Source organism: Melanaphis sacchari, unplaced genomic scaffold (assembly GCF_002803265.2).
Source record: "Melanaphis sacchari strain LSU unplaced genomic scaffold, SCAv2.0 Contig4_pilon_pilon, whole genome shotgun sequence".
NCBI classification, from domain to species: Eukaryota; Metazoa; Arthropoda; class Insecta; order Hemiptera; family Aphididae; genus Melanaphis; species Melanaphis sacchari.
Genome location: NW_020271335.1, coordinates 4,774,914 through 4,800,715, shown reverse-complemented (window position 1 = coordinate 4,800,715; position 25,802 = coordinate 4,774,914). Strand labels below are relative to the sequence as shown.

At 28.9% G+C, this 25,802-nt stretch overlaps 1 protein-coding gene across 1 annotated transcript; it reads right to left on the bottom strand.

The window, feature by feature from the left end:
- Positions 1 to 3,376: 3,376 nt before the first annotated feature.
- On the bottom strand, positions 3,377 to 25,362 carry LOC112598851 (LIM/homeobox protein Lhx9). The gene is made up of 5 exons (XM_025345491.1): positions 24,750 to 25,362; positions 17,446 to 17,698; positions 13,895 to 14,283; positions 4,086 to 4,360; positions 3,377 to 3,976 (listed from the first exon to the last, which is right to left on the bottom strand). Exons 2-5 carry the CDS (start codon positions 17,676 to 17,678, stop codon positions 3,803 to 3,805), a joined length of 1,071 nt encoding a protein of 356 aa, XP_025201276.1. The 5' UTR covers positions 17,679 to 17,698; positions 24,750 to 25,362; the 3' UTR covers positions 3,377 to 3,802.
- Positions 25,363 to 25,802: the final 440 nt, after the last annotated feature.

Here is a 25,802-nt window from a genome sequence, read left to right as displayed (position 1 = left end):
GGTGTAGTGATGTAGTACCTAAAAAGTGTATACTATGGTGCATAAAGTATGAATACAGTGGCGGTGGGTTGTATGCTAATGGAATATTGCGGTTGTTGAAAAAAAAAATATTTCATGGTTGTATTTATTATAAAATTGTCATAACATGGAGTTTATTGTATTATTCAAGGTATAAATTTTATCTGGAAATATTTTATGGAAAATGCAAGGAAAAGACTACGTGGTGAGTTTACAGTGATTGACAGAGTGTATTATAGTTATCATTAACTTGAATAGTTGGATGTGACTAATTTTGCATTCATTAATTTTTAATTAAATTTAAGATAGTGGATAGTGGTATTTAGATATGGAATATAGAGGGAGAAATGTATATAGTCCTATTAGATCTATCTATTATATCAAAATATTACTAAGAATGTTGAATATTAGTTTAATATCACATTATCACGTTAAGAAAATAAAATATATTGGCTTTCTATTTTATTCAAAAATTTGATTTTTCTCAAAAATTATTTGAAAAATTAAAAAAGTTATGAAGTATTATATTTAATAAAAATCAAAAAGTATTTACAACAAAAATTCATATATTCACAATAAAAAACCAAAATATGTAAACATCTACGTTTATAGTTGTAGATATTTGAAAACTAGACATTGTACAATAGAAACCCGTATCGAATGAAATTTCTGTAATAAAATTCACTTTAGCCAAAAGGAAATATTTATGCATATAAATTTATAATTTATACATAAAGTCCTAAGCAGTGATTATAAATTATAATATTGTATTAACAATAGTCAATAATATCTGAGAGAGATATTATTATTTGTATACCAATCTGAGTATGCTTTGCGATAGAATAGGAGTCTCACCGACGACGAACAGTGCCGTTATTTGTGTAGTTCAATACTATGTACGAGTATAGATTTATGAAGAAAATAAATATAATATTATACGGTTCTCACGCCTGTTTTCATTCAAAACAATACAACGATAATAATAATATCGATTGTCGTGTACGGACGTTTTGAGTAGTTCACAGAACGTCACAAGACTTAACTTAACCGTACACATGAATTATAAAACATATTATATTATGTATAAATAGTATTATATAGTCTCTTTTAAAGATAAATAAAATACGTTTCATCAATATTTTTAGGAATATTGTTTTTTTTTTTATATATGTATAATTTGGAGTCATTAATACGCAGAACAAAATTATTGAAAAAATTATAAATGTTTTGTTATAATTTTATGATTTTTTTTTTTACTTTTTGAAACACTATTAAAATCTTTTATTTTATGTTTCAAAGCAAAATATTTTTCAAATACATTTAATACACAAAAATCGAGTACCTAATAAATTAGTTACAAGCACCTGTTAAAGGTTTTGATGAGTGGAATGGAGTGGCTGTTATTTATTTATCAAAACCTTAAAATACTTATAAGTTATAAGTCATAACTAATAAACTACTCGATTTAAATTAGATCTACTCAGTAAGTTTTTCTTTTTAGAAATATTAATTTAAAAATGAATACTGTTAATTAAAAAAAAAACAAAGATAGTAAATAAACTTTTTTCAAAAATATTGTTGTGTAATGATTTAAAATTACTTAAAATAATCGTACACAAAACGTTAAATAATTTTGAGTTAATAAATATTTTAATTTAAAAAAGATATGTTTATAGATTCTAGACGAGGTACGTCAATAGTAAGCCAGGTAGGTATGTGAAAAGTAATGTAATAAATACGAAAAAGAACACGTTTTTGTTAAAGTTATTAAAATTATTTTTTTTAATTTTTTTAATATATATTTTTTCAACAAAAAAAAAAAGAACATAATTTTTATAGACATTATAATATAATTACACACACGTATATAATGTAATAATAATAATTATTATTATATTTATAATCTCCTAGAAGTTTATATCATAAAATTATATAATAATAACGATATTGTTATCGGATCTATCTACTATTAAACACTAAAATATTGACTAATAATATAATAATATTGTATTTTATTCAATTTTATATAATATAGTTAAAATACTTAATAATAATTTGACTAGAATTTAATAAGATCAATTGCTTTGGAATAGCTTATCTGTATGTGTTGTAAGTTGTAAGCAATAAAGATATTGGCCCGAAACAATAACAGGATTTATAACAAACCTCTTCCTCTTATAATATGATGCAATATATTATAGTTGATATTACGATACCTTTGGCTTTGAAGTTATATTTTTTACGTTATTAAGTATTTAATATTTTTATGGACTACACAATTACACAGAAAATTAAAATATCTAATTATTTTTCTATGTTTCATTATATTACATAGATACACCTACTACACTTGGTCAATGCACTTGCAAATAAAAATTCATGTAAACGAGATTAATAAAACGCACTTGCGGTTCTTGTAGACTGATTATGATAATATATTTTAGTCTTTATTTTAAACTGGATATAATAGTTTGATAATTGAACAAAATAATAATAACTGTTAAATTATCAATTAATTAAAAAAAAAAAATTGATTATTAATTTGTTAAAAAAATTGTTAAAATATTTTTAATAATTTTGTTACCTTTGTTTGAATGTATTAAATTTTATTCAGAGAATAATAAATAATCGTTTTCATATTGCCAAAATTATCTATCACAGATAAAGAACAACCATGTATTATACATACTCGTTAAATTGTCATATAAATTGACAGTATAAATATTAAATTTATTATGATACGGTAATTAGCTTGTTTTTGCAATAAAATGGTTTGAATTTGTTTGTACGCGATTAGTTAATGATTTTGGGGTGTAATACTATAATACATGACATAATGAATAAAAATATTATATGTTGAAAATTATTGGATTTGTAAAAAAAAAAAATGGATTATATGACAAAGTGATAAGGGTTTTTTTTTTTTTTTATAACTTCTCAGCCAAGGCGTGTCGTGTAAGCATTATTATTGTCAGTCTTTACCGTGCGGTGTATACTTAATTTTTTACGAGTCGTTTATACTAATTACTAATTAGGGCAACTATTCAATTAATATTATTTTTTTTATTCAAGCATAAAAGGAAACATAATATAATATTAATTGCGAGTGTTTAGCGACCTTTGAGTATACGCCGCACGCGAATAGGCAGCTCAAATAACATGCATGTTTAACATATAATAATAATATATACGTATTAAACTTAATTAATAATAATATGTTACAATGTACGGATTACAAATTATAAATACATATGTAATATGTATGCGTATACACACACACATATATTATATATATATATATATATTTATAACAAAGAGTGTAATAATAATACATCAAGTTAAGGAACAATTGTTTTCTCTTTCTGAAACTTATAATCACTTAAACATAATATTATATATTAATTATAATTTCCAGTTGGCCATAGTAACGTATTACTACATACAATGCGTACACAAATTATTTTGTAAGAATATTGTAATATAATTTAATATTGTATTGATTTATCATTTGTATATATACCCAAATTGATACGATCAATTATTGTAACACCACGCACCCGTTCATAATAGGATAGTTATGTATCATTATCAGAATTTTATTTATTAGATTTAAAAAAAAAAAAAACGATACCCTTAAGGAAGGGTCAAATGTTTTGATGTTGGACACGATTATATTTAACTTCAGATACGCCTAACGCGTGCTTGGACTGGTCGAAGATGATACAGAACACTGTGATGATGATGGTGATGCTTTAACAAATAGAACTACGACTTACGTGTGAAATTAAAAGAGATCTACAAAGTTCAAACCCTGCGAGGTCTGGGTGTGTCCCCTGATGAGGTCGGGGTCGGACGGCGTAGTTTGATTTTGATTCAACATGGAATTGGTTACCATTTGGTTGTTCTCTTGCCTCATAATGTTTCTTCTCCATTTTGCTCTAGCGTTTTGAAACCAAACCTATATAAGCGAGATGTAATGTTTACATTATATCATTATTGTTAACATTATTGTTGTTCCTACATATTATAAAATTAATAACATAATCTGACAAATCGTCTTATCTTACCTGTAACACTCGTTTGGACAGTCCAGTCTTTTGAGCCAGCTGTTTCAAGTCTTTGGCGTCTGGGTTTTGGTTGATGTTGAAGTACGACTTCATTGTACGCAGCTGGTGGTGTTTGAATGACGTTCGCATGCGTTTCGTTCGTGTTTGCTGATGTTGCTGTTGTGACATACCACCGGTAGTGCCCATCGTCGAAGAGTTTGTGGGCGACGATAAGCTGGATGTTTCGTAAGTTAATGATTCCATCGAAGAAGATAAGTCCGTGGCTTGCATGACTTCTATTAAAAAAATATATTTTAAAATCATGAATGTATTTTATTAAGTACATACAGTGTTCAATTACTAATAATATTATAAAAAATTTATATTCAAACTTTTTGAATTAGGAATTATGCATTAAAAATGTAATCTACGTAATATCTTTTGTTATAATAAATACAAATAGATAAGGTTATATTAGTTAAAAATAGTATTTTTGTTTTAAATAAAAAAACAATTTGCATTATTATAATAATATTATACTTAGTAAGTGATAATTGTTTAGAATTGTAAATCAGATTATAAAACTATATATTATTCCTGTATAAAAAAAAATGTAATTTTATAATTATTACTCAAGAACTTATATTTTTAATCATAAAATATATAATGCACCTTGTATTATGCTATATTATTTAGATGTTAGACTAATTAACTCTAGTCGAATTTATGTTAATGAGTCAAATATATATATACACAATCATCCGAGTATATTATAATTTGATCAAGTAACGCGTGTAAATCGAGATCTTACGTCTACCGTTAGAAAAAAAAAATGAATTGGCATGAATAGAGTACACAAAGCGCATGTCGTAGATAATATAATATATTATATTTTATGTCATGTAAAGGTATGTACTATGTACACATGTGTTCAATGTGTTTATATTATATCCGCTATCATATTATTTTAAAAAAGTAAGAAAAAAACTGACTTACGGTCAGTAATTTATTCCTTATTAGGTGGACTAGTGCACTATAAGAGCTGCAGGAAACGTCATTTAACCACTGCACATGGTCTTGCAGGACTTGCTGCAGGAACCTATATCCCCTTTCTCCACGAGTATCGACATCTGGATGGCACGGGGGCGTCCATTGTTTGCAGAACGTATACGTCATATATACTTTTCTCTCTCAACTCCCGTCTCTTTTTGTATACTTTGTATACTACCCCCCCTCGCTCTCAGTCAAACGCTCTCTCTGCACGCTTTTTCTCTTTTCGTTTTTTATGTATATTTATATATGGCATATCATACGTGTAGGTGTACAGTTTTTTTTTGAACTCGTACGGAAATAAAACGAATGTTGTATATATGTGTATACTGTATACTTTAGTGACGAATGACGGACAGGTGCCCCACATCGGCGAAATAATCCAAAATAAACAATGCGCATAAGAAGTGTGCTTGGGAAAGAAAACATTTGTTCGACACAAACACTGGCCTTAGGTTAATGGGCACAACTATTGACGACGCGTTCGGGTCGGGAAATGTATACAGAATAAAAAAAGTGCAAGAGAGAGAGAATGGAGAGCGAAAGAAAAGAAACAAGGGTAGTTGTGATGGTGAAAAGGAAGGAGGGGAGAAATGCTTAGAAATGGTTTTTTTTCAATGACATCTCGTTATATCTACCAACGACGAATGGAAATCGTTTGGAGGTGGTGTTTTTATGTCAACTCGCTTGTTGACAGTCCCACATCGTACTTTCGTTCATGTATATATAATTTATACACGTCGCCTCCATTGTTATTGCTATTGGACTTAGACAAAGTGTGTACATATATACACAAGTTTACACGGTCGAATTGGATCTATTTGGTTATTCAAAAGTTTTTTGATACAATTTGTATAGAAAAGTACATACGCCTGGTTTGTTGTAGTTATAGTTTGTACCTATGAATGTAGATACATTGAACACTCATTTAAAATACTACAAAGTTTATCATATTATGACACGCAGCAATATATGCAAGTACGGTATTACAGTTTGAACACTGTATAAAAATTGTTTTAACGAAGAGACCTTTAACGTTGTTAAAAATTATATAAACAATCTAAAAATTATCTTTATTTATCATTATTCACAATAAAGTTATTGATAAACCTAATCTAACTTGTCATGAGATAAAACTATATATTTTACAACACTAATTAGTAATAATTAACATTTAATATTTTGATCACTAAAAATTGTTAATATGGTAATAATTAATGCGAGAACTTTTATGTATTTGTTTTTTTTTTTTTTTTTTTTTTTTATAGTTAATCTTATTGTTTATTCAGAATTAAAGGGTTAAGTATAAAATACGATTGAAACCACTATCTATGAAATCATTAACATTTCTAGTGAATATATTTTGATAGTTATTTCAATTAATCAATAGTTAGTTTGATGTAAAAATATATTTTTATGATCAATACGTAATATTTAAAGTATGGTAGTTTATAAAACACTTGCAGAATACAACATAAATTTAAAATATTAACTATATATTTTTTTCGTTATATTTTTTTTTTTCTAGAATCTATAAAATAATCTGTAAAATAAGTACATTTATTAATACTGATAAGTATATATAACATGATAATGCGTGAAAAGGAGTTGGCAGCAGAGTTACGCGAAATTACATAATTTACTATTCAATTATATTATATTATATTTATTATATATTTAAATTTGTATTACTTACAGGTAATTTAATATAAATATTAGTATTATAAGTGGTATCACAAAAACTGCTTAGTAGATTCTACAATTGTTTTTATTTTTTTTTTTACATAATATTTTAAATTTGTTATGCATATAAGTGCATATTTTAACACTTAATAATATATTATTTATATTTAAAAAAAATAAATGATTAATAAGTATTATAGTTATATACAATAATCTAATTTATCAAATTTCAGGGGAATGTTTATCATAACAATCTAAAATAAATAATCAAATACAACTAGCTGTCTAGAATATATACATATATAAATTTAATTTACTAACGAAACATAATATTTTGAAGAACAGAATTATTGATTACATTCATTACAAAATAAAAATGTACTTGATTTCATAATGAATACCTAACCTTCAAACAACTATACGAGTACCAAAACACATTAGACGTGGCTTGTGACATCTCGGATCCCACACGATATCGTTCGATTAATGTATTATCATTTAGATGTTAACGTTACTAGTATAATAAAATAATATGTATGTATATATTATTTTGTGTATAATAGGTATTATACAGAGCCCAGGTCACCTTATTTCACAATTTAGTAAATATAGAATAACAGAAATACGTGTTGACCCACCCTGTATACCCTATATAAATCTGTGTATTTTATTCATAATAATTATTTTTATATACGTTTGTGTAGGTTAGTGTAGTATACAAGATGATTCGCCAAGCACGCTCACTACCTTTTTTTTTAAAACATGTTTTTTTTTTTAAATTATTAAGTATATTTAATAATCATTTTTAAATTAGGCTATGATTTTTTTGTATAACTTAAATAAGATATGTCCTATGAACTTTCTGTTTTTTTTTTCAGATGACCATCTCTTTTTTTATTTTTTATTATTTAGATGATTGTTGAGACAATTTATTTATGTAATAAGAATCATAGATTCATTAATATTGAATTTGATAGATAAATATAAGGGTCACAGTAATTAAAATTAATTTGTCTATGTATTTTAAAATTTGTTAATATGGTCAAACTATAATAAGTACTAAATTCAATATTACATTTAATTTATACTTTTGTAAAACCACTTTTAAGGATTATTATTCTTAGCTCCTATAAACATTTTAACTGTTAAAAAACTGCACATTTGAATTTTGAATTAGATACATTAAAATTAAAAAAAAAAAAATAATCTTTTAAAAAGTTTATAGTAAAAAGGAGTATTAGATTTTTATTTGAAAAAAAACCATAAGTACTTATGTATCACCCCTTACGACGTATAAAAAAAATCTCAAGAATTTAAAAACATAGTTATTCATTATATTAAAGAATTCAAAAAATCAGGATTTAAATAAATTCATTATTAAATTGGAACACGAGGAAGAGCATGTTTAGTGAATCACTCTGTATTATATGTAGATGATATATGAGTTGTTGTTTTTTCAGTAATAAAATTAACGTGAGTACCTTCTATATATATATCTACTTACGATATAATATTATACATTCCTGCGGAAGCCCCCGCAGTAGGACTATATTAAATTTTAATTGGGTTCCGTCGAAAGGGTTCGTTTTTCGTTGACACCGAACGGTTTCTATATATATATAACATGTTAATAAACCTTCCGAATAGGAAGAGGTGGCGGCAGCAGGGGATGAAATATATTATTATTATAACGAGGACGTGCCGATAAGACTGAATAATATTTTAATGTGTGTGTGTGTGTGTGTGTGTGTGTGTGTTAAGAATACTTGCACGCGGGGTAGCGCGTTGCTACCGGGTGCTCGCGGCGGCGATCGTCCTCTGGGTGGCCTCCGGCGGCGTCCAATTAGAGGTGCGACAACACACGCTCCGTGTAAAATCGTATATTATTATAATGTCGTCGTCTCGGGTCTCCAAGAGTGTAAATAAGTTTTTGCTGCTCCTACGCGCGACGACCGAGTAAAATAAAATAAAAACCAACGATCGCGCGAGAGTATGTGTGTGTAAGCACTTGCATATAAATCGTCTTGGGGACGACGACACGGTTTCTATCTTAAAGCCACCGGGTGTGTATGTGTATATATGTGTATATATATATATATATAATATATATATACATATAGAGAGAAAGATAGACGGAAAGAGACATGAAAAAGAAATAAAAAAATACAATCTTCGCTTCCAGTCTCTCGCCGATAATATATTATTATTATACGACACACCATCCCTCCGGTACACTATAATATATAATATACATCATGGTGGCACCATCTCCAATAAAAATAAAATATAATACATAGTATTTCAGTATGTGTGCGTTGCGGCTGTATATTATATAGTATTTCGTGTTCTGTTATTTACAATATATATTATACGTACTTATCGCCTCCGTTGATACTACACAAGCGGGCGCACACAATATTATAAATAAACAATATATAATAATATAAGTACACAAAAGTGATTTTTCGTTTACTGAAGAAACGTCACACATATATAATACATTAACAACCGTTCAATATCGTTTATTCCAATTTCAATTTTCGGAATTGTATAGTATACGTAGATTTTATAAAATTCTAATGATTACTTTAATCAAATAAGAACAACTTTTTTTGCCAGTAAACTATATTTCATAAATAATTTTATCACATTTTGAACGGTTTATTCATAAGTTCTAGCAAGGTTTGAAAAATGTATCATTTTTGTATTATGTAATTAATGTACTTGGAATAATCATTTTTTAATAGTTTGTGAACAATTTTTGAGTATTTAAATCGTATATTTGGCTAAATATTAGCTTCGTATTATGTTTTATTCGTTTTCAAAAACAATATCTATTTAAAAATATATATGATGAAAGGTGATTTTTTGTTTTGTGAAAAAGAAGTTTGTATTTGGGCATTTCTTAAATTATACCATAAAAATCTATTAATTTGAAATTATAGTATGGTTTTCAAGTATAGATTTTAAAATTAAAACAAATCAGAGTTATTTAAATAAACACATAATTGAAGGATAAAGTGAGGTTGAGAGTGCTCGATGAATTGCTCTGTATAAATAGGTATTGGTTGGAACGGACGAGCGCCAACTATAGTGAGTTCACATGCGTTCTTCGCAGAAGGCCAATACGTCTTTGCCACCGAACGCGAGTTAAATTTATTTCCGAACGTTACGTGATTTATATCGCTGTATGTACGTATTTGTTTATATATGTATATGCGCACACCGATGTAGGTAAAAAATAAAAGAAAAAATTCTTCTTCCCTTCCATACCTCTGTCAACATTTTGTTCGTCACCTCGTCTGCAGCGCGTTCTACGAACCCTAATATACCACGGTTAAGTGCATCGCATCGCGTTGATTTTCAATTAGCTACTAACAAATTATCGTTCCCCCTCCATATTAATTTATTGAAATTTAAATATTTTGTATATCATGTAAGATTTAATTTGCAATTTATGATTCACGCAGAGTTAATTATTTAACGTTATCCAATTTGAATATATAATAAAATAAATTATAATGTTGTAACCTAATGGTGATTTTGATTTATAGTACATTTTTCAATCACTGTGTTTTTCATCATGTTGAAAATTAATTTATTGAATATCAAAAATAAATACTGTAATAAATAATATGTTAAAGGCAAATGTTGAAACGCGCATACCTCAGAAATACACGATCAAAATTCAAAAGTCCTACAATGCTTGGACAGAAATTAAACATTGAAATAACTGGAAAAATTTAATGGTAGCCAATATCACTAAAAAAAAAAAAAAAACAGTAACAACTATACATTTGAATGTTTCACATCTTTATAAATTTATAATATACACTAGTACATAATAAAATAATTTTAATGTAAATAAACAAATAAAATATAAATATCTCAAAAATATAATTTTATTTTGAAATGTTCTATTATGCACCATTTTATACTTGTCTCATCAATTTATTCGATAATAATAAATTAGTGTATGATTTTTTTTTTTTTTTGTTTTATTTAAAAATTTTTAAAATAAAAATTATATTACTATGATTACTATAGTGTAGTAAAATTATATTAATTTTATCGTTGTTTATATGTACTTAATATTTAAAAAATGTAAGGCCTATTGTGAAATATTTTAAATAGATAAAGTTGCTTCGGCTATGATAAAATGATAAAATTACAACTAGCTTAGCACGAATAAAAGTTAGAATATGACGTTTTGCCTAAGTACTATGCGAGTATCTCACGTTTTATTTAAACATTTATGAAGTATACCCGTAATTTATACCTATTAAAAATATTGTGTGTGATTAATAACAATACGCTATATATTTTATACAGTGTTAAAAGTTCTCATTTGGAATTTTAAATAATAATTAAAATAACATTAATGACATACACGCAAATAATTATTGCTTGGACTTAAACGAGATATTTAAAAAAAAGTTAATAGAATTCAGTTTTTCAGGTACATGTCATTTTTTTATAGGTACTTGTCTAAACATGTTTTGTAATATTCTAAATTAATTTTATTCTTATTTTTTTAATTAAAAAATATTGTAAAACATCATAAACCATAATATTCATAACTATGCTAAAAATAAATTTAACAAAGATTTATATTTTAATTTTTTTTTTAACGTGTCATATATAAATAATAGAAAAAAGAATATTAATTGCACCAAAATTCGAAGAGTAACAAGAGATTCAATAGGTAATATTTAAACTATTTGTGCTACGACTGTTATTTCGAGCCAGACAAAGATTAGTGATATGGATGTGGTTTACAGTAAACATGATATAAAATCAGTGAATTCTATAAAAACTCGTTTGGCATTGAGAAATTGAACATTTATATATGTATAAAACCTCTATTAAAGTTATGTTTTTTGCCTAATGTATACTTCATTTGTTAGTCTGCCCACCAAAGTAGAATTATACAATGTGTTCAAAGTCGTATATAAATTAATACGTTTAACACGACCACATTTGATAATTTGTCTCATTTTATGTGATCAATATTCATAACGGTCGTATTTTAAATATTTATTATTCGTAATATATATTTTATAGTTGGCAAATTATGTGCTTGAGTTTGATAATTTATTTAATTGTATAATATTATTGTACGGTCTTATAAATGAGAATTAATAATTATAAATAATTTTCCTCACTGAATTAATACATATTGATGATAAGTTTAGTTAAGATAAATTAAGATATTTAAATAAGGTACGTACAATAATTTTAATACGACTGTCTCGGGAATTCAACATAGAAAACATTTAAAATTTAAATAATAATAGATAGATATTTTAATCTGTAACTTTAGATTTTTATTTAAGAGGATGCAATAGTTTAAAGTATTTGGTGTATAAATAGATCAATTTAGTTCAAATGTTGATCATGAACTTACATTATTGGAAGTACAAAAATTAATCTAATATTTAAATAATTATATAAAACATATTTTTAGAGAATATTAAAAAATATCTTACATGTACTTGAAGGACATAATAAAGCATAGCGGGCATAATTTTTTTTATATTACATATATTTTAGTAAATATAGCAAATAAATACATAAGAATATTTACTGTTTTTTATTTAAATAGAAATGATTTTATATATATATATATATATATATATGTTACCGCTACGCTGAATTTATGAAATTACCGATTTTATCAAATCAGCAACATTGTTGTCGAAAACACGAAATCGGTAACTTAATAGTACTTAATACTGCCAAATGCGTGAAATCGACAAGGTTCTTTTTAAAAAAATTATAGAAATAATTCAATATAAGTGAATGTGTTATATTCATGATCTTACATGAAACCATGAAACACTGAAATTATAATAAAATCTAATTGTAATAATAAATTATGTGCATGAAAAAAAAAAAAAAACAATAATAATAATAAAAAAATAAAACAATAAAAATCGAAAGTTATACAATTATATTTAGTGTGTTAGATTATAACGTATGTTTATATCAATACGTTTTGGCAACTACGGACAGGGCGGCGCGTCGAATTACACATCGTGTCATTTTTGCTACACGTGCATTTTTTTGATGTGCAATTCGTACGGCAGGTACAACGTCATTATCCTTGTTCGATCGTCCCAACTGCAGACCCTAATCAAACGAGTTTTGGTGAAGGATATTCATTTGGTTGAACGTCTGCAGTCGTCAGGGAACAGTAATCAGTAGCAGCCGAACCGTTCCGCTCCAGCCACGTGTTCAGAATCCCTTCTTTCGACGAGGAACAGTGACATAGATGAAAATTAAAACGCGATCGAAATGACCGCGGTGCGACTGACGCCCGGTTAAAGGTAATGGTGTGGTAATGCCAATGAGCATTACGCGCACAATAAGATTATTGGTTATTTCTACAGGCTGTAATTATTATATGTCATAATAATGTGTTACCGACTACATGCAATCTGCAAGAAAGAGTCTGCCTACCTAATTCATGAAATCAGTAATAAAAATGTTCCGATTTCCCGTTTTCGGAAGCAGCGTTGTTGATTTCATGAAATCGGCAATTTCATAGATTCGGCGTGACATATTACCATAATATATTTGTATACGATGTCTTAATCTATTTTAGTGTGCGCGTAGCTTTGTTTACATTTTTAAACTATAAGCACATACGATATACCTACATAGGTATTATTTGTTAAAAATGATCGGATATTGAGTTTTTCACTACGAGTTAAAATGACCGATAACGATAAATTTACCATTGTCACAGTCGTCGTAAAAAAACACCACAGTTTATCAAAATACTATTTTATTTTATCAGATTAAAAGATGGAAAAATGTAAGTAGTTCTTTATTAATTAATAACCAGTCGTAAAATGGCGTTATTATAAAGACACAAATATTGGTCAACTCAAAGGTTTATAATTTCATACATTGATACATACAACCATAATTTATTACAACCCTCCAAAATGAATTTTATTTAAAAACACACAAATTGACAATAAAGCATAATATTGTTTATGGTTTTAAGAGAACATAATTATTTAGAAGGTATAGCTACGTAATAATTTCGACCTATATCACTGATTCGATAACGTATTGACAATACTCACCCAATGTCGACTGCGGTATACTGAGCACATTGAGTTCGGTAAGCTCGTTGCAATCGGTCGTTGCCATAGGTGACGACAACATTTGGACGTTTCTCTTCTTCCGAGGTCTGCCCTTGTGTACCGATGGCCAGTGATGGCCTGCCGCCCTGGGCGGGCTGCACATCGGCTCCAGATCACACGACATGTCCCTGTGCTTGAGACGCTCATAGTCAGGCCTGCAGAAAACGGCACCGTCCCGTACTCCATAATAGTCACCTTTGCACAGGATCGCACCGCATGCGTAACACGCGAAACATTCCACGTGGTACACGAGATCTTTGGCTCTCATCACTAGGTCGCAAGCGCCGATACCACCCTGACACCGAGCGCAGCGTTTTATCGAGAACAATCTGGCAAAAACACATGTATTTATAAAGTCGTTGCATGATTTATATTTAATTAATTTATAAGGTAAAAATATTTTTTTCTTCACATTATTACACACAAGTTTATTTGTATCGCGTATCTGAGTTGCAAATATAACTCACAATAACATTATTTCAAACATTTTTAGAACTATTGTATCTAATTTGTTTTTTCAACAAGTTGTAGTACCTTATTGATGAAAACTTTGCACTTAATATTATTTAACGATGTGGATAGCTAAGTTATATTTCAAAGCTATATAATGATTTTTAAGACTTGTGCAAAACAAACCAGTATGCTATGACTTCAATTTCGGTAAATAAATTATTTACTCCATAATATTTTTACCCTGCAGTTGTGCCACTAACTATGTCAATATTTTTATTGATATACGTTATATTATGTATTATTATATACTTATTTATACCTACGTAAGCAAGGCGATGGCGATAGTTAAGCATATCATAAGACATACTTATCGATTTCGAATATATTCGCATAGTTTTAGAATATTGCTTATACTGTATCTTATTCACAAGAAGTTGAACTGTTTTTAAAAAGTATATTTTGAAATTTACTCATTTTAAATATTTGATATTACATTTTCATACTTTTTGGAACAAACGCATACATTTAAGAAATAAAAAACTAAATTGAAAACTGATTGTTTCTCATATTTTAGCAATACATTTTGTTGGTAAAAAAACTTTTCACGTAATATTCAGGTAAGTAAACATGTAAAGAAAGCAAACATATTATTTTTGTACCGTAATTATAAGAAACATCACCACAGTCGGATACCACGGCCAGCTACGAGTAGTAAACGTTATTATTATATAATATAAATCTATACCTCAAATTCGATGAGTAGCACACTCTGCTAAACACATTGTGGCTCGGGCTGGACACGTGCAAAAAAAAATAAAAGAAAAAAGAATTTTACAATACATGTTCTGTGTTGCTGTATTACGAAGGGAGATTATCTAGCCAAAAATCAGCGATCGGATTTTGATTAGGAGACGCGTGGCCGACCAACGACGACGAGACGAGTTTATATAGGTACCTACCTATATACCTACTCGACACCACAACTATGGACATCTGGAAAACCGGCGGGAGACATGCGAAAACACTAGTTAATGCAGATAACGTTCGACCATTATATTAATTTAAAGCAGTAAATCATATTGTAATGTATTAAAATAAAATATAATATCAAGTCAGGATCGTCATCGCGGAAACAATGACTATACGACAAGAGGACTAACTGCACGTGCACGTCTCTCTCCGGGTGCCCCGTGGTATAATATAATGTAGGTTGGCGCGGCTTGTACCTACCCCATGAATGCGACTTTACAAAGGGATTAAGCACGCGGCAGGTAGACTCAATCCACCGTCGCCGACGCACACGTCCGCGGTATATACCGCAATATTATCGTCAGTGCAGATGTTTTGTGTCCGCTCAAACGGCGTGCGGTTTACGAATGAACAACCCTCAAGTCGGTCTCGTTATAACCGCGTGCACACATATATATTGTATTAAAGCCTGCCTGCCAGTCGATCGTTAGAGAAACGGAACGTGACTGACAGTCGGTAAATGGAACCGATCTCAAAAAACAGTCCAATCTCGACTTGCAGTGCTCCAGTACAGTATAATATTATTATTATCGTGACGTAGAGATGATTATTAATTAATTTGTCAAAAAATCTCAAAAACCTATTTTCGTCATCCTGGGATGGATACATTTTATTTGCTTATTATTATACATTTTATACATAATTTATTATTATAAATGAGTACAAAGCAGAAAAATATGAAATAAAATATTGAATATTTTATCACGAAGGCGCGACTCCTTCAATATTATAACACACTCGCACAATTCATTTCAATAGGCTTTGTAGTACCTATTCTCTCCCCTCATAATATTATTTAATCCTTGTACTTCATCAACTCAAACGTGATACGCACGTGCGTACAATTATTCACATCATATTGACAGAAAATCAGATTCCATATTATTGGCTTAAAATAAATCCATAAAATTAGTTTGTTCTGAAATAATACATTACACTTGTACGTACTAATACAATTATGAATTAATATAGATTTAAGTGCTTATTCAAAAAATCCATAAAAAAATGCATTTTTATTCTACTATTGTTGAGATTTTGAAATCGTATCTATATAGATATATTACACCGTTTGTATATCATGATGAAACGCAACAATTATTCTTTTGTCTTCTTAAATTAGATTTGTTTTGTTACTATCGTTTACCATATTTTTATAAACTAATAATTACTGGGGTATTTGTTCCCCCATGTCGTAGGTCAGAATTCAACCGGAACCTGCAGTCATCATGCGAGTAAATTAGGGCGTTCGCGTTGCTGTTGAACAATTCCCCCTACACTTAATTGAATTCAGAAATCGTGTAGTTACGACTGAAAATAGTTTTAAACATAATGACTTGACTTTAGGAATTTACATACAAATTCTTTGTTTATCTCACTGCGATGTTTAGTCTTAATCAAATTAATTTGTTTTAAACTAGTATTCTATTATATAATTATTTTATTTAGCCTGATCTTGACATTTAAGGTTAAAAAAAATAAATGATATAGGTATAACCTATACCAATGCAATGTTTTATTATACCTAATTATTATTTATTCGATAATTTTGTAAATTTAAAAAACAATTTTATGGTACTAGAATAGGTGGTAATACCTCAATTATTGTTCATCTATTCATTATTGTTTTGATGGTTAATATTATTAGTTTTTACCTATTTATTACTATTAAGTATAATAAATGTTATATAGAAAACTAAATTGGTATAAAATCATAAACTCAAAAATAATTTTCAAGGAAATTTACATAACGTTTTATTTAAAAAAAAAAAAAAATTAAGCCAATTATTATAAAATATGTCTCATATTTATAATATTTTAATTTAAAACAAGCAAAATGTGAAGGGGATACCTATGTAATACATGGTATGCTAATTTTCTCATAAGTACGCCAATGAATGATACGAAAAATTCCATTATATAAACTATCAAATAGATTATTATACAAATATTTAGGTTATTGAAAGAATCACAAAATGTATTAGATACTCTCCTCCATTCAGTAATATTACCTGTAATAATCTTGTTTGCAATAGATGTTGCCGTGTCTCGAGTAACACGTTAGTTCTGTGTCTAGTGGTAGTTTACATTCGGCACATTGTAAACACCCAATGTGCCAACACATGTCCACTGCAGACAGGTAGAAACGATCGTCTATGGATCTACCGCAACCGGCGCAACAAGCTCCGTTGCTGCCGTCCTCTGGATCGGCTGCCAATCCTGGACTGTGAATATCCTTCAGCATATCAACTTACAGAACATGACCTGTAAAAATAGGTTGTGTAAAGGGTTATATTGTAGTAGTTATGCGTTTTTAAATACATATTATTATTATTTAGTAAAATAAGTTATTTAAATATTATAATTTAAAATAATTTATTGTGATATGATTTTTAATATTTTTATCATCTTGGTGTCTGCTGAATTTAATGTTTTACTACTCTGGAAAGAAATCCAAACAGGCTGAGACCAGAAGTTTCTAACCTACGTCTCACATGTCCATTTCAATATCATTAATAACTATAATAGGTATAAATTATATTTATGAGAAAAATTGTTATACTAAGTAATAAATATACAGAAAAAATAGCACATTAAAAGTAAAATTTAGATACCTACTTCTTTTATATTATTATATTAGTATATTGTAATTATAAAATATAATATTGTATTTAAAAAGGATTATATATTTTTGCTTTTTGCATTAATTAAAAAATAAATGTAGCTCATGACAACTTTTACTTATTCTATGTGTCGTAAGAATTCTAAAAAGTTGAACACCCTTGGCTTCAACAATATAGTTCAACACATATTATAGTTATTTAGTATGTAAAATAGTTTGTTCGGAATGTTAGGTAAACTAGTAACTATTAAAAGAGACAATCTTGTTGTAATTGCCAATTTTCGTAATGAATACGAACACTTGTCACGACGTTGAAGTTGATTAAACATAAGTGTTTATATTTAAACCAGAAAAGTGCATTCTATAATACGCGATTTACTCATCAATTTGTTCGAGTTGTTAGTACATATTTAATCAAATAAAACAATTTAGTTGGAATGGCTTGATTCCAAAATTTGAATTATTTAGTATAAAAAAGCTATAATAAACACTCAAAATTATTTAACTTTATGGAAAACATTGAAAAAAATATCGCTATCGATTGAAATAGAAAAAAGGTGACCGTGTAAATTCATAATAATTATATTCAAACACAGTTAGTCATTTTTCTAAACTTGAGTAAAAACTAATAAAACAAAATATGTAATATTATAATAACATTATAAGTTAATATGTATAACATACGTACACTTATAACGAACAATATAATAATATTATCGTGTAAAAATAATTTTCGACGTTTAGTACTTCATAAAATATACATCATTGATTGACAGAATTTCACTAATATTTAACAATATTTTTTATTTTTCCCGGTTTAATAAAATTATTTTATTTTAAAGCATACACACATCACTTAAGTAGTAAAAGTTATGAATGTATAACAAACATGTTTTTTTTACATCTCTTTTAATTAGAGCTCTGACAGTGACGGGTTATTTAATCTAGATCTTCAAATGTTTTTTGTCCCTTCCCCACTCCCACAACATCTACCTATTCGTGCTCTTTTCTGGCCACGATTCAAAAAAACTGTAACACCAATTGCTAGACCTTCCTCTAATTACACGTATCATTTCGTAGAAAGTGTTTAAAAAAATTATAACTGCGACTTATAAAAAAAATTAATTATCATCCTTCCGTCGTGTGGCGGGGCGTTATAGTAATTTGACATTATGGTATAGTGTTTCTTACCACCCCCCCTCCCACCATAAACAAGAACCTGTTAGCTTTAAAAACTACTGAAGCCGGCTATAAATAACACCGTTAATGATCCCGCAAAAACGCTATGAATGGAAAAGATGATTTTTTTTTTACTCCTATGAGACCATATTTTCTATTTGATGATTCAAGTTTGCAGGGTTTGAAATCAATTTCAAAATCAATAAAAATCGTTAAAATCTTTTTAGAAATCAAAATTAATATTAAATCTATATTAAGAACAATAATTTTTATACTAAAACAATAATAATTTTAGATAACTTATACACAAATCGATTTAAAATAAAAATATAGTTTTCTAAAGGCCGTTTCACAGTAGTGCTTAATATTGCATATAAAACACTCAGACACGTTTGTCTGGGTATAAATTGAACTTGAAATTGTTAAAATGTAAAAATAATATTTTAAATTAAAAAAATAAATAAATTATGTTTAAAATCTAATTATTAAACTTCACATTAATTTAAAACTTACATCAATACAATATTTTACATTGTTTTAAATTATTGCTTCTATTGTGATATGTTTATATATTATAAATTCGGCATTGATGTGAAGTTATAGTTGTAACCGGTAAGTATATAATATACATTTAAAATCACTATTATGTTTTTGTCAACTTTTTTTTTTTCAAATCATGTTTGGTATGCATAGAAAGGCCATAAACAAGCTTTAATTTAACTGTACCGACTGATCATAGGTGATTTCTTAACAAGTGACGAAATATATTTTTTATATATTGTGATCACAATTTGTAACTGTAAATATTTTAAAAAAGAAGACATTTTCAATTTTGTGCCTATGCATACAATATTATTATACTTTTCTAAGACGTGTGTGTGTGTGTGTGTGTGTGTGTGGGCACTCTTATTTGTATAGGTCCGTTTGTTATCTTGTATATCAAGTACCGTTGTCGTCGTTGCGGTCTAATCGTACACGCATAATAATAATACTTTTGCTGTGGTAAATTGCCACAATTTATAACCGATTGCTGCTGTAGTTGTTTATTGTTTTCTCGACAAGCTCTACTTTTTTTTATGATCCCATTTAAACATATAAAATATATATTCGAGTGGCGGCGCGGCGCGTTTTGTTATAGCAGGGTATTATAAAAAAATAAAACGCGCGCGCGCGCACACTCGCGCTCACACACATGTCCAATGTTCATATACACACACATAATATAATAAAAATACTTTGCAGGTGAAATGACCGCTCGGTTTATATACCGAGCACAGAAAGAACCTGTCTTAGCCAATAAAAGCCATTGTTGCAATACGGTTGAAATTCCTGTGGGACGACCGGTTTCGACTTATTTGGAAAATTCGTCGCAAAGTAAAAATCTATCTGTAGCATGTACGTTTTATGTGGAAAAAATTCTTTAAGGATGGTCAGAGGAGGTGAACGGGTAAAAAAAAGTGAAGTAAATTCGATGACGCACGCTGCCTTCTCCTCTTTACCTACCATAACCGGATTTTTGGGTCACAAAATGTCAAAGTCACCTGAAAAGCGGTGGCCATATTATTGTTATTCAGACCACTGGGCTAGGTCCTCCCAATAAAAATGTCAAACGGAAGTCTGCAAAACATTTTGCATAAGAATTGTTCACTGTTTAAATCATTAAAGTCGTAGTCCTCCGTATTCGTACATTCCAATAATGCCTAACCTAATCCAATCATCTTGAATAATAATAACCAAATATACTTATAATCGTTCTGAAAATTGGAATCAAAACTATACATATAATAACATCAATCTTTTTAATTATTGCAATCACTTGATATGGTTTAGAAAAAAATTATCATGATCTAGAAATATATTATATTATTTTTAACAATTTTTTAATACCAAAATAATAAACAGTTTGTGGATCATGAATTGTTATGTATTAAGTATACAATTTATGTTTGTTTTTGTCAATTTAATTTGATTAGAAAATAAAAGTATATACTTTATTTCATAATCAATAAAATTTATTAATCTATGTTTTACCTAATGTCATCAATAATGCTCATTTCTCATTAATTTTACATATTTTATAATAGTTATTAAAATTTATAGTATCATCAAAGGTCCATATGAAGACAATTTATACAACTAATATATTTTAAATCATGCCCATAAAACAATCATAATAATAATAATTTATAATTTGAATATTCCGTCAAAAATAAAACATGTTTCATTTAATATTTTAACGTAGAAATTTGAATTATTTTATTTATATAAATTACAATGATAATATAGTTATGTATCGACATATTTTTTTATTATACTAGTTAATTTAAAATGTTTTAACTACATAGAGATAATTGTTATCCACTATCCGCATAGTAAGTGCATTCATTTTTTTTTATGCTATCTTAAACGGTTGGCCACACAGTAACTTGTATAATTTGTACATACTTTTTTTATATGATATTCCATAATACGATGGCTAATTTACCAATAATTTAAATCCTATAATGGGTTATTTGAACTAAGTATAGTAATCATGTATCACTGATCACGATGTACGTGATCTACCATGATCACATCGCAACACGTCGTCTTATCTATAAGGAAAAGAAAACAAATACTAAATTCTTGCAATTTTACAGTAATTTTTTAAATACCCTATATCATCAAATTGTTATGTAATCAAAGTTTTCCATAATATTTAAGTATGCGCTTATGTTAATTTTTTAATGTTGGATTACATACACAATTACTAAACATATAATAAATTAACAGCGAAACAAATGATCTTTTATTTATTATTTAATGACTCATTATTGGTCCATTAAATTTTAGTGAACTATTAAAATAATTAATTTCTTATGCAACTTAGCAATAGAATTTAAATTATTATAAAAACAAATAAGTAATTTTAAAAAGTTTTGATTAAGAAGGGTCAAAGGAGGGAGGCGATCAGATCTGTATGATATATCCTTATACTATAATTCTGTACCTAACACTGTATCACTGGTAATAATTATTATTGTGATCAACATATTCATGAAATATGTGTAATGAATGTACAATAAACAAAATTATAAAACAAGAAACTTCTTTAATAGTCTAACAGACATAATATCTATCATTTAATAACAATTGATTCATAATTTATTATTACTAAAAGAGCATAATTATTTTAAAATTATGTTTATGTTTAAATAAAATAATAATATAGGTGAGTGTGTATTATAATTTTTTGAAATTTATTTATTTTTCATTAAACATATATTTAATTTTATGTTTAAAAAAAATAGACCTTAATAAAAACAAACATCTGAAGATATTCTTCATGTGACTAAAAAGTCACATTTTCTTCATGAAATTATATAAAAAAAAAATTTGGTTATATTCATTTTCAATTTATTATATTAATAATTATAATTTTTAAAACTTAAATGTTACCTAAAGCCAATACAATTTAAGTAATTAATAAGAATTTAACGATAGAGTGTATAAAAAGTTAACTTTGAAAATCAAATTTAATGAGTATAATAAATTTCATAGGTTTACATGATATATATTAAATTTCATAAAATTCATAAATTTAAAGTTTTTATATTTATTTATTATTTGTTAAAGCCATCTATATACTGCATGGTTATTTGGCTATGATATACATTATATATTATGTATTTACTATTTAATAATATACATATATTATAATAATATATTAAACATAGATGTACAAAACTACCGGCATAATCATTGTACTAAATCGTTACTTTATTATTTTATTAATTTTATAATTTTTATAATCAACTACAATAAAAATAAATTATAATTTATAGATAAATTTGGTGAATATCTACAAATTAACCATCACTAAATATATTATTTTTAATTATATTTAAATAAAAATTGTTTATGTATATTTACATAGGTTTAAAAAAAATTACTTTTCTAAACATTTTCCTTTTCTTATTAAAGTTAGAACAAATAAATTTGATCAAGCGAACAATGATTATAATATATTGTAAAAAGGGCGTGGAAAAACCGCCCTGTTAAAATTACGTCAATTATATAGTATGGTAGTTTAATAAAATAAAATAAATATATTTATAAGTTTATATAATCTGGCTAGGGCGAGGGAGACTTTTATTTATAATGGATTTACTAGTGTAAGTGTAGCCATATACTATTCGTGATTTAGATTTGTTTTTCGTATGAAGCGTAAAGATTGATCCGTGATTAATATAATATGTGCAGTGGGGATGAAAAATTCAATATGTTTCATTTCATCGTATTCAAAATAAAACATAAATTAAAAAGTAATTTATTAATTTTTATTAACTGAAGAGTATGTATACTATAAACAATAACTACAAAAATATGTACTGAAATATTTACAATCGCTATTGAATACATCTTTCAATCACCTGCAGTATACTTACTCGTATAATATCTATTATATTCTTAATAGTTTAAAATGAACAATGAATCTAATTGAATATGTTATAAATAGCATATAATATAATACGTGTATATATACTATATAACCTAATTTAAATAATAAAAAATTAAGTTAAAATAAAATCGTAATTTAATACAACAATATAACTTTATGGCTTAATTATAAAAAGGAAATTATAAACACTTTAAATAATTTTGTGTATACGCACATATAATACATGATATATTTATGACATGGTCGTGTGGATATGATAATAATTTTATGCATTTAATATTTTGGATAGTCTGCTAGAATAAAATCATGAATATTTAAATTTAACTAACATAATTTAATTCTTAATAACTCACTTTCATTTACTAAAACGCATACACGACACGACAACAAAGACCCAAATAAAAAATGCACAAAGGCTTACAGAGACTCACCACAAAGCTGTCTTGATCCATACACTTGCAAAACTAGGAGTAGCGATAACACATAATATAGTTATAGTGAATAGCGATGGGAAAAAATCAAAATTTTAAACACAATAATGAAATGTTCCATACAATCGATCATAATGTTATCTATATTCACATAATACAATTATAAAGTCTGATTGTTTAAAATAATTTAATATTATCGCGAGAGTATCCTTATAGTGTTACGAATACATTTATATATTATTAAAAGCCTAGGTAGCGTAGATCTATAATACTACTTTAAAACATTAAATTTAAAAGAAGACCACTGGCGCATTATATAACGCATAACACGACACGGCACACCGAACCATCGAAAACCCAAATAACTAATAAGACATTATAACATATACTGTAACGCTCGAGGATACTCGGATATCCTGTCGTACCCGTAGATCTCTTGCCGTACATTTCGATAACACGTCCTTATTATTAAGCAGCGATGGGCGAAACAAGTAATTTTAAACATAAAAACGCGACTTTTCAGTACGTCACCTAACCGGAACGTTTAAAACATTACACCCAAGCATATATTCGAATATATTTACTAACAGCGATACAACTCTATGAGTTAGATTAAAATATAATAATAATATATAACATTACCACATTATCCTTGTGTGTTTGTCAATACGGCGGCGGCAGCGGCGGCGGCGGCGATAGTACGCGCCGTCCGTGCGCGCTCATCCACCTACGACAACGGACTGTGCGCGCGCGCGATTCGCACTGTACCGACGACGCGACGGCTGCTGAGGTGGCGGCGGCGGCGGCCGCGGCTGCGACAACGACGTCGAAGACGACTATCGCGGACGTCGACTTCGGAGCGTAATAATAGTGTGTAACCGATTTCGTGGTCGGCCAACACACACACGGACGGCCCGCGAATGCAATACTGCGATTACGGTAATATCATTAGATATTTACTGTCGCTGTAATATTTTAAGGCATACGCGCGACGGCCGGCGGAGAGAACGATTGCCGAGGCGGCTTCGGAGACCGTCACTGCAGCGAAGCAGAAAAAGCGAATACCGAAGTTGGCGGCGGCACCCACACCACGAGGATATATCGGCGGCGGCGGCGGCGGTGGCGGTTCACTGAGAAAAACGCGAATCATCAGATGACGCTCGCGCGCGTACGCCGTTTAATACGGGTATGAAGCGGACGGAAACCCGGCGGCGGCGTCGCCCCAGAGGCGCAGGCCGCGACGGCGCGGTCGCGATCGCCGTCGTCGTGCGTACAGCAGGGCGAGCGGGTACAAGAGCGAAAATAACGCGGTCGGTGACGGATTATAATATAATATATGCAATAACAATAATAATATCGTGTTAGTGGGTGGACGCGTTCGCCGGGGGTGAGACGTGGGTGGGAGTGCCGTGGACGGCGTGTAACGCGCGCGCGCGCGCGCCGGGAATACTCGCGCGCACCGCACGCGCGTACTCTCGTGCGAGCGATGCGCGTATAGAGTGGAGGAGTGTACGGGAGAAATGGACCACGCCCCTCCGCGTCCCCTAGTAAGCCGGAGACCCCACCGCTGCCGCCCACACTTCTGCCCGGAGACGACGTCGCCGCCGCGCGCCGTCCGCCGCGTCGCTCGCTCGTACGCGTATCCGGTCGCTCTGAGCTCGGGCGAGCGCGCGCGCGGCGGACTCGGTGTGTATA